The sequence below is a fragment of the Pyxicephalus adspersus genome, chromosome 2 (genome assembly GCF_032062135.1).
Source record: "Pyxicephalus adspersus chromosome 2, UCB_Pads_2.0, whole genome shotgun sequence".
NCBI classification, from domain to species: domain Eukaryota; kingdom Metazoa; phylum Chordata; class Amphibia; order Anura; family Pyxicephalidae; genus Pyxicephalus; species Pyxicephalus adspersus.
In genome coordinates this window covers 10,425,734-10,441,089 of record NC_092859.1, presented here as the reverse complement: position 1 = coordinate 10,441,089, position 15,356 = coordinate 10,425,734, and the positions used below count along the sequence as shown (strand labels likewise).

Here is a 15,356-nt window from a genome sequence, read left to right as displayed (position 1 = left end):
TCGTGAAACCTCCTTTATAATCTCTAGTTTGTAACTACAAGCGTAGCAATGGGGTCAGCACCGTGCAACCAACCCTTCCGCTTCCCATCTGTCCACACAAGCTTCCCCTAACCTAATTTTCATGCACTCGCAGATGAGAAGGGGCAAGGTAATTGGGACCCCCCCATGCTGATTAGAACCAGAGACTCTACTTAAATGCAATTTTAGGAAGCCGTGTAGGAGACATTGGTAAATGCCCCAGACTTAGAGCTTTCAGAAAAGGTCTTCTGTGAAAATCAAGGATTAGCCGCCATAGGAGCAGGAATTTCCCTAAATTGGACAGAAGATCAACCAACAACAGGGTATATTTTGCCCAGTGGTCATCACCCAGTGGTCGGTGAGAAAATTTTGGTGGTCCACAGCAAAATTTGAACATTATTAGCAATCTTTATGTTTTATTATCAAAAATAATATTCTAAATGACAATTTTCACCTTTATATTGCACAAAATTCACAAACTGTACTAGACACGGAAAAACAAGGGAGGCGCAGCGTGACGTCAGTGTAGTATTAAGTTGTATGAGGGAACCATTGCTGAGCCGTACGCTTCAGTATTGTTTCCATCATTTCAACAGTCACCCCGCTGTGCCAATACCGATTCTCATCCAATTATTATATGCGTTTATTTCTCAGATGATCTTTTAGGTAAGTATGACCTTAGCTGTGTATTTTCTTTAACTGTTATATTTAATGGCATCAAATAGTTTGACTTTGATAACTATCATTTCTTGTTTGGTCTTAGATTGGAATGAAAAAACCCATAATGAGTGAGAAAAAGCAAAGAGAAAAAGCAGAGCCGCAACAGTCTTTGTCAGCACCATTAGGAAGATCATTATTTTACAAATCTATATCTTTTTTTAAAAATTCATATTAATGATCCGCAGGATTTAAAATGATGAATTTAGTGGTTCGAAAGGTTGGCGACTGCCGATTTAACTCTAGCTGTCCATTTTCACCTCCCGAAGGAGCCATTAGAGGGGAATATAAGGTCTGAGGAGCTGGGATCTCACCAAATGTTAATAGAATTGGCCTAATTGGGGGACTAAACATGTTGCACGCTTTTTTGCTTAAAAAAAAAAAAAAAAAAAAAAACGACAAAATGCCAAACACAGCAAGTCATAGTTGACGTATACAGCTTTCACCTCTTGCTTTAGCAAGCCTAGGCAGCCACCACTCATTCCAGGGTAATATAACCCAGGCAGCGATGTGCGCAGGCTTGCTGGGCCTTCAATAAAGCCATTGAGGGTTCTCAGTCTGTGTCAGGTCTCCACGGTCAGGACATGTGTGGGATCTGTGACGCATGACGGACTGGGTATCAGCCTGGTATTGTCCTCCGTCACACGCCTCGGGCCCCTCTCTGTCAATGAGACTTTTATCTGCTGTATACAAAACACAATCAGAAAGGAGGGAGGGGCTCCCCCTAGGGGAGGGGGAGTCCATGCAAAGAAGAGCAGGATTAGTCTTTCAGGTTTGATATCCTAATAAAGAGAATTTTACCCAAATAGGAAAAAAAAGGGGGGTGTGAATTGTATTCTTGCCGACAATGGGGAAACCTGAAGGCTTCAATACACATAAAAATGCTGCAGGCCGGTCAGATGAAAGGAAAATCTCTCATCCTTTCTCTTCCTCCACCATTCTACCTGCCCATCCTTTGCAAGACAATTATTTATCTGATAATAAAAAGGTAAATGAGTTTGGGCTGGAATTATCTCGCCATTCAAGATTTCCCATTTTCAAAGCATTTACCTAAACTTATTATTACTTTGACAGGGTCTCTTCAAAAGATTTGCATATTAAAAACCTACTGTGTGATTCTCCCCCCACCCCCCTTCTAGATTGTAAGCTCCTAAGGGCAGGGTCCCCTCCTCCTCCTGTGTCATTGTTTGTATCGGTCATTTGCAACCCCTATTTAATGTACAGCGCTACATAATATGTTGGTGCTATATAAATCCTGTATAATAATAATTAAACGCAACTGATGTAACTTTTAGATATTTAAAAGCCATTTTTCAATAATTTGTATTCACATATGTATATCATTAAAGGGGTAGATCCTGTTCTTGTAGCCATCTGTATATCAGAAGTACAGTCACCAACCCTGCTGAATAACGGCGGAGATGAAACAGGCTAAAGCTACGCACACATGCCAGATGATTGTTGCCAAGACCAATGGTTGCGTTTGACCCCCCCCAGATGCTGTTTATCAATCCAGCCTAATGGTTGATGAAGGTCTGAGCAGGGATAACACAGCGGGGTGCCACTCGTTCATCATACCCTCCATAGAGAAGAACAGTGTTGTGTACATCGCTCCTTTATTCTGCCATTAGAAACAGATTACTTCTAGCTACAGAAATCTGACGTCCGTATTGGGCCAGAGCCATAATGATTGATCATAAAGAGCCCAGGTAAAACAATCAATACCCATAGATTATCACAATCATTAACTGATATTACCCAGACCATCCTTATTAATCTACAAATCAATGGCCACTCAAACCTGTCCAAGGTGGAAATCCAATTAATTCATTTAATATACAGCGCTGCATATCATGTTGGTGCTAATAAAATATTTTTTTTGTAGATCGATTAAATTTCCATCAGAATGAAAAATGTATTAGAATGTTCCCCCAATCATTCAAAAACAGGAACCCCATCAAGCAATCACATTTTTTAGCCATGCTTGATGCGCTTGCTGTTTTTGAATGATTTGTATTTGATTGCACATTTTCAATGGACTAAAAACAAAAAAACAAACTACAATCCATAAAAGTGATTGAAATCTGCCAGCTGATTGAATGTGTTAATGGTAGGTTGCTTTTGCCCTTCTAAATCAATTTCATTTGTAATAGCTGGCTGTGTATGGAAGGATCCATCTTTCTTGATCGTGACAATAGAACGAACGAGAGTCATAGATTGCAAGCTCTTCAAGGCAGGGTCCTCTACTCCTCCTACGTCAACCTCTTTTTAATGTACAGCGCTGTGTAATATGTTGGCGCTATATAAATACTGTTTAATATACACAGCAGTGGTCAGTGCTATGGAATTAGGAGGACGAGCAGGAGGTGCCTGCAGCAGCTTCCCCCTCCATAGGAAACGACCGAGGCCGTCTCTGCTTGACCACTTTGTGATCTGCAATAGCAGAAAGCTAAAACATCAGGGGATCACTGTACACATGCTTGATTTTGGTCAGATGATGCCGATTGTTAGTAGTGTGAACATATGTTAGGTCAGTAAGCTTCCCAATTGGCAAAAAATGGGTTCCACTCTCTTCTATATACCCCACATTTTACAGGTTGCTCATAAAACGCTGACCACAAAGCAGACCCTTCGCCAGTTAACGCACCAACGTGAGCTCTAATTGGATGAGCAGCCAGTCATATGACAAGCTGGCAGTTTTCTCCATTGTAATAGATCTCCATGCATCTTTGATTCCAGAAGCACAATGGTAAGGCACACAGCTGCTCTCTCATTCTTTGTATATGGGGCCCCAGTCAAACACAGCCAAAGCTTGGGTGCATTATTTACACTGACATACAAACTAAACGTAGGATTGAGCTTTCTGAAAACCAGAGAATTATAGGATTATTTATTGTGTGTGTTCAGTTTGATCACAGCCATGTGCAAGAATAGCTCAGAATTTAGAATAATGCTTCGAACAAATATGTTAGATTTCTCTAATGAGGCTTCAGAAAACTGCCACAACCTGTGTGACGGGGCTCTCCGATACAAGTCTAATCCAGGCGGATTGTATTTTGGGTTCCTGCGGAGCTCTGGCACATGCACAGGCGTGCCCACTGACTAAATACAGGGCAACAGGCCTGGGCAAGCCACCGCTGCTCTCAGGCCACTGAGTCAGACGGACAAAAGGGAGAAAAATAAAGGAAAAAAACCTGGTGTGACGCGGTAATTGTCACCAACTGTCACCTGCGTGACAAGTCCCTGCCTGCATTGTCAGGTGTGGACAGTTACAGGTGAAACCCAATTCATTCTGAAATCATGATACATAAATGTTCCAACGAAAGACTCAAATCCAACGTCAACACGATTTATTTTTAGTTGGTAAGGAGTGGAGAAGCTCTGGCAGGTTTTACTGCTATTTGTGTCCTCATTTGGGAGATTTGCCATCATTTCTATCTGGTAAAATGGAAGTCAGATGTAAGTGCAACAAATAAGCATTTATTTAGCAGAGAGGGGAAGTGTTGGGACATTGGTCTCATCGGCACCAGAGAGAGGAAGGGTTGGGACATTGGTGCCCTGGTGACATGTGCACCAAAGAAGGGGAAGGGTTGGGACATTGGTGTTGTGGTGACAAGTGCACCAAAGAAGGGGAAGTGTTGGGACATTGGTGTTGTGGTGACATGTGCACCAAAGAAGGGGAAGGGTTGGGACATTGGTGCCCTGGTGACATCTGCACCAGAGAGGAGAAGAGAAGGGTTGGGACATTGGAATGTCTCCTCCCTATAGAACAAAGTGGCCCTGTGCACACAGTTCTCATTCATTTCCCTGTTGCTGGAAACAGTTACAAAGATCATTTCCAGCAACAAATTCTCTGATCAGTCATCTGTGTGAGGCATTATACGCACTCCCACTACACTACGAAAACCTAAAAATGAACAAAGACTCCTTAAAGGCCCATCCAGACATCTGTGCCGGGTCATATTAAGCACAACAATGCAGGTTTAATAGACCTCCAGTAACCCCCGGCCCATGCAGTGCCCCACTATTGGATTTACAGAAAAGCTTGTGTGTTGTGATCCTTTGGCAAAGTGAGGTTCTTTGGGGTGTCAATGTTACCACCATAAGGTACCCAGGCTATAGAAAGCTCAAGTATTCATATCGCTCCTAAAGCAATCCTGTCTTTTGCTTATATGATATTACCCTTCATCTTTTGCCCTTTAGACAACAGGAAAGCAAAGAAATTATCTCCAAAAGGGAAATGCCATCAGATGTAGTCACTGGGACAAGAACTCCCCTTTATGCCCGGTCTGGTGGCATCATTTTTGATTTTCAGGACAAAATAACCCCTAGGATGACTTGGCTTTGGATACACTTTAAAAGGCACCATTGCCTTCATCTTAGTTCTGAACAAACACCGAACCAGGAAAATTCTGGGCGCCTGTGTTGTCTACGTGCCGCTGAAGGAAGCTGTTGACGCCTACAGCAATCTCTTTAGTGCCAGCCGTGCAAACAGCGCAGAGTGCCACAGAACATATGCCAAAGAACCGGATGCTATAGGCAACAGCAACAACTGCACATCCTTCAAACACAGACAGCTCCGTCCTGTTTCTTTTAGCTGCCTGATCCAAAAGGGGATCCGATATCCGACAATGCAGTCCATTGACATATTGTGCTCTGCATGTGAATAAAAGCTCCCTCGGTGTATACACATACGGACAAAACTTGGCACCTGCTAAAGAGAGGCCTATGTTTGTGTTCAAAATACTTCTGTTAAACCTGATCAGCAAGCATGGCTGGGCCCCTGAGGGACATGCAGGCACGGTGAATGCTATCTAAAGCCCACACAATAATAACAGATTGTGCTCATTGTACAGGAGATAAAAGCCTAGCATTCAGGCAGAGGGCAGTGAGCGCAGAATCAAGCAAGAACCGGACTTTCCCGTAGGCTTGTGTCAACACTTACCGACTTGTAGCACTCGCTGCACCGCTCCAGATTGGAAGAGCTGAAGGCCGCGGTTAAAGGGGACTCGGGAGTCTCGTTCGCTGTCTGGAGGGTGGTACCCCAGAGAGGAATACATGCAGATCTCTCGCTCGCTGCGGGGAAACGACCAGAAGACGATCCGTTTCTGAACGGGCTCAGGAACCCTGGAAAACCGTTCTTCAACCTACGGAGAGGGAATGTTCATCAGTAAAGTACAAGAATAAAGGAATACATTAAAAAGAACCCTAGCCATACACGGGGCTACACCATGGCTAAACTCGCCTGCAACAGAAGTAGTAGGAAGCCTGGAAAGGTAAATACCCCCCAGGGTATTAACAGCTGGGTGTCCCCACAAAGTGAGGTGGTCATCCCCATAGGGACACAGCCAGCCATAGAAACACAACAGAACATGGTCACCCTTTCCCATGACATTTTATTATTGTCCAGTGTTTTTTCATGGCAATCATTTCATTCTCTGAACTTCCCAAGGAGCCAAGTTGATGTCCTTCAAGCAGAACTTACCAACATTAAAATATTCTGACCAGGCAGGTTCTTATTTTGCAGGAACCTGCAGCGCACAGGTGGATGCTCTTCAATAAAAATCCCTATAATGCCAGGTCCCGATTTTGTTTAACTACACTTACCCCATCCATGTTCCATCGCAGGTGCCAAAGTCATCACCTGCTCCCTTTCTGGGTTGCAGATCATGGACTCACCAGGCCGGAGCATGCAGGTAGAAGTTCTTATAGCTGCCAGGATAACCAGCACATTCTTTAAGCAGCATTGCCCGTGTCCCTTCCGAAATAAAAACGCTGCCAGATTGCAAACTTTTATTCCGAAGTTATAGTCCTGCTTTCTGACCTTAGTGGAGGGTAAAAAAATGTCCTGGTAAGTCTATTGAAGTAAACCTTAATGCTGATTTAGAGAAGGGGGAAAAGAAAAACCTAGCACCTGTGGTTCATCAAAGAGCAAGTAGTGGCCCATCAATGGCGTCCATAGGACAAAGACCGGTCCACCATTGCTGGTGTCCATGAGAAGACTCGTTCTAGTTCTCCCTATTCTAGTCAGTGACAGGATTTGCTAGCCCTACCAACCAGTTGCTATTTTACACAAAAAGGGCAAATGCCTCCATGATTTTCCCATGACAGATTTCCAGCCAGTTGATTGCAATTTGCAGTACCTGCACCTACCACCTGTGGTGTCATTCAAAGAACTTTTTGCTGTCAATCTGTCCATGGCAGTCCATATCACCTTTTCTATATATATTGTTTTTAGGGTGCCTAACCGATTACTGGGTTCAGACAAGAAAAGTCAAGGGACGGGAGAATCATAACAGCCACCACGACTGACCATACAGAAAATTAAAGATGGTGGCCTTGCATTGGTTCCAACGTCTGTGGAGTCCCAGATTTGGGACAAGTATAGAGATTGGGAATTCTGACGCACACGTTTCTTCCAACAGATCAGAGCAATGGCAGCCCCCATATGCCATGACACAGCTGTATGGGCACTCAAGGTGTTGCTATAGGTAAATACCAACTTTCCTATAGGTCGGGGTGAGATGGCATCCTTCCAGGTGTACAGCACGGCATGCGGGGAAGTGACAGGTGACACGGACACACCCCATGTGATGGCATGTCGGGAGAGTCCGGGGAGGGGTGGAGAGTATGAGGAAGTGATGAGGTCATGACGATACTATGATCCACGCAATGAATAAACACATCAATCTGGGCATGTGTAAATAACACAAGACACACAGATTACTCCCTACCGGGTGTCACATCCTAATCTACACCATTATTTACAGAGGAGGGTTGTCACCTGTGTGACTAGGTTCTGATGAAAGCAGCAAATTACATTACCAGATACTGGGCAGAAAATCTAAAAGCTGCTTCCATCAGACCTTTCTCACACAGCGCCATATTTCCCCTGCGCCATCTCTATGGAGAAGGATACAATGATGGAAGGACACAATGCTATGTGAACACTTACCTGGATAAGAATAAAATTCAATACAAAGTAACACATGGATAGGTCAGGTGACTGCAAGTCTCAAATCTGATTGGACGCAGTGCTGCAGTAATTCTTAACCTGCTGTGTTAGCTTTGGGAATTAAGCCTGAAGGGTCTATTCATAAAAAAGTTTTCACACACCTTTCACCCAAGATTTAAACTTTACCCATACTGGATCCAGTTGGGAACAATGCATGAATCCTCGGTGAAAGTTGGTCAAGATGTTTATAAGTTGAACCCTGATATGTATGCATTGATACATAGACAATATTGTTTCTAAGGATTAAGGGGACATTTATGGGGGGATCCCAGGAATTAAATGTCATACAATCCATATTCCTGTGTGTGTGGATTCCTCTGCCGTCCTCCCACAAATCCCCAGACGTTGCCCTAGGACTTTGGAGGGGGAATACAGAACTATGGAGGGGAGAAAGCCGGCTATGGCAGGGACATAGGACTATGGGGGGGGGGATCATACTAATAGGGGGGCCTAAAATATGTTTGGGACCATTGGACTATGATCTGGGACAGTGGACTTTAATGAGGAACACCGGGCTATCCCAGGGACATCAGATAATAGAGAGGAACACCGACTTCACCTATGACAGGGGACACCAGACTATCCCAGTAACATCAGACTATGGCAGTGATATTACTTTGGGATCTCCTGCAGTGATCATGGCCTCTGTACCGCTCCACACAATATGTCAGCGCTATAAACATGTGACATGATAAGTGCTTGGTAATACACAATCCACCAATGTGTGTAGCTGTATCCCCCATACATGATGAGAGGGGATTTCCAGCATGGATTTGGAATAAATTGCAGATAATAAAGCAGAGGAATTCTCTCTGTCTGATATATTTGGAATATTTGTACCCATGTAGGACATCCATACAATTCTATGACATTAGAATGGGATGTCGGAGATTGGGGGATCCTGCAGTAAACTCAGTGGCCCCCTCCCAGTATGGTCAGTGCCCCCCCCCAGTAATCTCGGTCCCCCCGGGCTGATCCTCAGATTTCTATCCTCCATAGAATAACATGGCCCGGTCAGCCCCGGAATGACAGCCAGGACTCGGATCACCGTACAGTCGGTCGGTCACTCACCTGCTCGAACGCCCAGGTCTCTGCTACTCTCTTGGCACTGAGATCCAGCAGGGAGTCCGGTTTGTACCGGAGGCTCAGGCCGGAACATCTCCGTTTGGTGGCCGGCGGCTCCATAGTCCGATGTGTGGCCCCCCCCGCCCCTCTGTAACCTCCAAACAACGCCGCCGATTATCTTGTTATAATCCACTCGACCGAGGCCTACTCTTTACGTGCAATCCACGGCCTTTCCCACGGGGTGCGGCCGCCTCTGCCTTCCCTTCGCCGGGCCTCCTTCTCGCGTTGGCCCCGCACCACGGCCCCTTTAAATCTCCTTAACAATGGGGAACGCGAGCTTTATCCAAGGAGCTGCGGACACGCCCCCACCCGCCGGCACCTGATAGCCTATTGGACGGCGGCGGCTTTGCTTCCCCGTACGCTCCGCCCCTTCTTTTGATGTTTGATTAGAACGAGGAAGTCAAGAGAATGTCAATCATACTCGATCTGACCAATGACGTGACTAGTTAAGGAGCTTTAACTGAACGGATGTTCCATATAAGGTAAAATAGGCGTGGATATTGCTGGGAAGTTCTTCATTCATGTGGTTGCCAGAGGTCAAACTGTCACATGTGTGTCTATAGGGATCACATAGGGATTCCTGTGTATTGCATGTACACGTATGTCTGTGACATGTATGACATATATGACACATGAACATCTCCACATGGCACTCCAGAGGAGACATTTCTGGATTGTGTGTTACATTTACCATGCAAACACATTCTTGAGTCAGGAAAATAAAAAAGAAATGCGAAATGCACTTAAAATGTCTTGCATTGCCCCTATCATCACCAAACTAATATCAGAGCCCAGAAAGTACTATCTGACCCCAGATGATGCCTGAATAAACTTGGTGCCGTCTTTTTTTTTATACAGAATAGCAGCTAAAGACATTTCCAGGGGGGCCTGGGCTCTCTATGAGCGGTAATAATAACCTAAATATAAATCTGACTTCTTAATATGTAGAAATTCATCTCATGCTAGATCTGTATTGATTTATAATATACAGGAGTGATGTCATAGTGATATGTATTTCTCGGTGTGACATCACTGATCACTAAATCCCTCACATATACCAGAAACACCGGGCTCTCCCTATGCACCCCTTCTATTAATAGAAATAATGCGCCTTGTGCAATAGCTGCAGCAATGTATTATTCATCTGCAGGTATGACTAATGTCAGAATCTAAAATCCGAGCTGCAATCCGCACAATCCCACAACTATTATTGAATCAAATGAACCCGTCCTGTGATGTTGATGACACCCACATACATGTAGCGTGTTTCCTAAACAAGACATCAATGCGGCCATGTGGGAGGTACAGGCATGGCTCTAATATAAAGGGAGCTTATGGTGTAATTGGGTAATGGCCGACTTATACTGACAAATGGGAGGGTAATTAGTCCTTTAAGTAGCAGGGCCGGACTGACTGACAAGTGGATGCAGGCTCGGCGGAGTCATGTTTTGGATTCCTAATCTCTGCTCAGGCAGCTCGCATTTCGGATAGACATGTGTGGCCATGCTGCACCTGCCAGCGGCTACAACACTGCTCTGCTTTATATGCGTCTTAACCTGCCGCATAACCTCATCCCAATTTTAAAAATGACTGTATTTTTTTTATGGACCTTTGGCGTTATGTGAGATAACTTTATGTGTGTTAGCACCAATCATTTTCATTGACACCCCAAGGTGGTGCGGCTCGGATACCCATGCATGGCAGAGCAATAAAGTGCGTGGCAATGCATTACAGGAAAAATTCTGCAAGGTCCGGTTTTGTTCCTTTTTTGTTTCCTTAGTTGGTCACTTTGGTCATCAATACCACTGGCCAATTGGATCGCCACCTACAAGGCTGGACCACCTATGGACGTCTTAATATAGATGCCTACAGGCAGATATCACTTTGATATTTAGGAAGGAGAAATATGAACCCCTCATCTGCATTGCCTATGCTCTGAGACATCATTACCCCCTAAACAGGGCAATTCCCACCCTAGAGGTGCCACCAGATCAGGATCATGAATGATTTTGGTGCAGAGAGAGTTTTTTAGGCAGAATAGAGGCATGGCCAACTTTTATTGACATTGATAAGGAGTGTAATAGGCCCAGCAGGAGCCCCCCTATGTGTCTATACTGGCATAGTGTTCTATATTGTGAAATGCCAAGCAGGTGCACAGCTCCAACCAATGGTGCCATTGCTCTGGTTTACTAACATGACCTAAAAGGAGGAAGCTGGCCCCTGTTACACATTTACCAGGACCCAGGCTTCTCCCTACGGATGATCTGGATCTGATGTGAATCAAAGACTAAAGCTCTATGCACCTGCATTGTTATGGAACAGGAGAAGTCCCACCATCCTCCCCAACAATAAAGAACTGCAGTCAGTATGCAAGCTGGAGTGGTAGACCTCTAAATAACATTGGACGGTGCTTGATTTTTACCCGAGATGATGATGAGCAATTGTCTTAAGAAACAGCAATATTGTCCCAATGACCCCTGTCCCATTATTAACATTGACAGTAAGACTGGCCAAGTGTCAACCCCAGCCAAGACAGGGCTGGACCAGAAAAAGGGGGGGGGGGGCTTTGTAGCTTCATGCTTTATGCACTATTAAAGATGTTCTAGGTAATGCTTCATCTATGTGTGTTTGGGTGGTGGTGGGGTTTCACATAATTCATTCATATCATCCATTTCATTTATTCATTTATATCACAAAATTCAATATGGGGAGTCTTTGCATCCACAAAGTTTCCAATGATGCTGACTCTTGGCTAAGAAACATGTAGCATTGAAGATGATGGCACCATTACAATAGAAGATGTTCTGGGTAATGCTTTATATGCATTTGTGTGTCTGGGTGGTGATGGTGGGGTTTCACATATCCCCCAATTCATTAGAGGGGAGTCTTTGCATCCAATGATGCTGAATCTTGGCTAGGAAACACGGGGCACCATTACCTTTGAAAATGTTCTAGGTAATGCTTTATGTGCATTTGTGTGTCTGGGAGGTGGTGGGATGTCACGTATCCCCTAATTCATTATGGGGAGTCTTTGCACCCAAACAAGTACCCATTGGTGCTGACTCTTGGCCAAGGAACATGGGGCACCATTGCCAATAAATATATTCTAGGTAATGCTCCATACGCATTTGTGTTTCTTGGAGGTAGTGGGATGTCACATATCATTTGAGGATGTTCTAGGTAATGCTTTATATGCATATGTTTGTCTGGGTGGTGGTGGTGGTGGTGGGGTTTCATGTATCATGAAATTCAATATGGAGAGTCTTTGCATCCAACAAGGTCCCATTGATGGTGACTCTAGGCTATGGAACACAGGGCACCGTTACCAATCAATATGTTCTAGGTAATGCTTCATATGCATATATGCGCCTGGGTGGTGATGATGGGGTTTCACGTATCCTTTAATTCATTATAGGGAATTTTTGCATCCAACAAGGTCCAATTGATAATGACTGTTGGCTAAGAAACATGGGGTACCATTACCAGTGAAGATGTTATACGTAATGCTTTATATGCATGTTTGTCTGGGTGGTGATGGTGGGTTTCATGTATCCCTTAATTCATTATAGGGTATTTTTGCATCCAACAAGTTCCCATTGATGATGACTGTTGACTAAGGAATATAGGGCACCATTTCCAATGAAGATGTTCTAGGTAATGCTTCATATGCATATGTGTGCCTGGGTGGTGATGGTTCATGTATCATGAAATTCATTATGGGGAGTCTTTGGATCCAAACAAGTTCCCAATGGTGCTGACTGTTCTTCTAAAAAAAACATCTGGGAACCTTAAACCTCAGGTGTTCTAATTCTGTTATACTGATCCAGGTTGACATATTTAAATCATGTTGGATGCAACATATGTGTAGATTATATGATGTTTTAGGAGCCCATTTTTTACATGTGGATCAGACAGGATTACCACCCATGTATTTGGACATTTCTCACCTTCACAACCAGAAGCAGAATACCTTCTTCATTATGTCCATTCTTCTGATTTTAACGAATGATGAAATGCAGGAGGCATCTCCTTTACCTTCCCTGGCCTTGAGGAGAAGTTTTTGGACAGTAGCTGAATAGGGGAGGAGGACAGGGGAGATGCAAATCAGCCATGCATGGATTTGGGATGTGTATTAAAGGATATGGTGCCTGTAATATACATATAAAGAAAGGACCATTGTGGACATGTGGATTCATCCCTCAATATACATAACACAAAGGACACATGCAAGGATACACACCCAGCAGGGAGGGGCTTTCTAAAAATCATGCTACAGACAGGTGAGCTTGGTGTAAAAGTCTCTTTGTTTGGACTGAAAGGTGTGAGTTTCGCACATATGGTGATTCTAATTTTATCATAAAAAAGGGACAATAATAGTCAATACAATAGTGTGGGGGTATAGGCAAAATAACTAAAAAAATTTAAACTTAAAAAAACACTGTACCATTCGCTCTAAAAAGTGTATTTCTGAGTTTTTATTTGCAGTGGGGAAGGGTAGAAGCTCAGCCGAATTCCTATAGCTGTCTGTGCCCCTTTGGGGAGATTTACCCTCTCTATGTATACGGGTGACCATTGTCACCAAGGGGGAAATCCAAAATTTAGGAGGTGAGGGAAGAGCTTCAAAGCTTTTGCTCCAGGAATAACTATCTAAGTTAGGAATTTTCCTCTTTTTTTGAAAAATTCCTACTGCTTCTCCAGGATAGGAAATGAATGCAAATTTCCCTAATGGTACCAATACTATAAAATATTAAAACATTAATATGGTGGCCCTTTTTCAGAACTGACTTAGGGCTCCCCCGTCAAATTGACTTGCACACTTTTGCACCTCCCTGTGTCTGCCCCTGAGTGGAACTCCATGGAACACATATAGAGCATTGAACCTCTGTCAAGTCTTTATTGCAGTCTGTGTTCCTATTTGTCCTGGGGACCACTAAAGGAAAATCCCAAATTTTGTTTGGTCACCAGATCAGCAAAATTGCCCCATTAGGATACTTGTTCCAGGGGTTATTGTCTCATATAAACTCTTGTGTCCCTAAAACAAAAAGTTAAGAAAAACCTTCCAAATGTAATAGAAACTTTAAAAACTATTTCCCATTCAAAATTAAAAAAAAAGTTTTATCTCTACTTTTTTAATATTGAATAGTATCTCTTCTTTAAATTCCATTCACGTCTTGTTCACCGAACCCATCATTATTTTACGAAATCCTCATCAGCTTTTAAACGCCGCTAAAAAATTGCATCCGGGGCGATTATGGGAAATGATCAAAGCTGGCCTGCGTTTGATTCACAATGAGTGCCATCCTCCGCCAAACAGAGGTTGCGTCTGTGGCCTCATTTGTCATAAGAGTAAGTTCATTTGAAACTTTGCATATTAATGGCACCCTCGGCACCCCGAACAAAGCCCGCATCCCTTGAGAGAACCGCAGGCTTCACACAAGATAATATCGAGCAATGTACTGTAGGATTTGGAAGCTTTGAACTTGGTGGTCACCAGCATGGATCCCATTTAAAGATTAGCGCTGTGCATAATTCTCTTTGTTACCCTGAAAATCTTCTGTTTTATCTGCTTATCACGTGCTTGGGATGTGCATGTGTAAGCTGTGACACCTGGTTTGTTCTCAGCTAACTCTTTCACTGGCCATATCTTTGGAGTGAATATGGTTTCACTTAATTTGATTAACGCCCAGATTTAAATAAGCAATCAGCCAATCAGCAAAGAGTATTAGTATTATCTATGTGTATAGGGCCTTATGTGCATGAGCTGATTGATATGATATGAGAAAATGAAGGGAAAATCAGTAGCCGACCAATACCAAGCAGCTGATTTTGGGCTTATGTTTGGGCGAGGATAGATTGGATGTGCTGGTAAAATTGTAATCAAAGGAACATAAATCATGTTGTGTGTAGGAACAATGAAAAACAATTGTGTATGTGTGTTTTGGGACTTTTAACCAATTGGAAAATTGATTAGATTGGTCAGTCTATTGGCAGCAGATATTACCGTATTAGTGGGGCAGCAGATATTACCATATTAGGGGGAAGTTTGGGTGTCAGGAGTCATGTGTTTGGGGGATGGTTGGGTGTCAAGAGTCATGAGTAGGGGTGAAGGTTGGGTGTCAGGAGTTATGTGTTGGGGTGAAGGTTGGGTGTCAGGAGTCATGTGTTGGGGTGAAGGTTGGGTGTCAGGAGTCATGTGTTGGGGTGAAGGTTGGGTGTCAAGAGTCATGAGTAGGGGTGAAGGTTGGGTGTCAGGAGTCATATGTAGGGGTGAAGGTTGGGTGTCAAGAGTCATGTGTTTGGGGGAAGGTTGATGTCAGGAATCATGTGTTGGGGTTTTGGGTGTCAGGAGTCATGTGTAGGGGTGAAGTTTGGGTGTCAGGAGTCATGTGTTTGGGGTAAGGTTGGGTGTCGGGAGTTATGTGTAGGGGTGAAGATTGGGTGTCAGGAGTCATGTGTTGGGGTGAAGGTTGGGTGTCAGGAG

The 15,356-nt window shown here is 43.8% G+C and overlaps 1 protein-coding gene across 1 annotated transcript in view; it reads right to left on the bottom strand.

Moving 5' to 3' along the window:
• Positions 1-9,178, bottom strand: part of ZSWIM4 (zinc finger SWIM-type containing 4) — an 18,386-nt gene extending 9,208 nt beyond the window's left edge. The window contains exons 1-2 of the mRNA XM_072399446.1: positions 8,822-9,178; positions 5,681-5,882 (exon numbers count right to left, since the gene is read on the bottom strand). Coding sequence (XP_072255547.1) covers positions 5,681-5,882; positions 8,822-8,935 — 316 coding nt within the window. The 5' untranslated portion in view covers positions 8,936-9,178. The remainder of the gene's footprint in view (positions 1-5,680; positions 5,883-8,821) is intronic.
• Between the last annotated feature and the right edge of the window lie 6,178 nt (positions 9,179-15,356).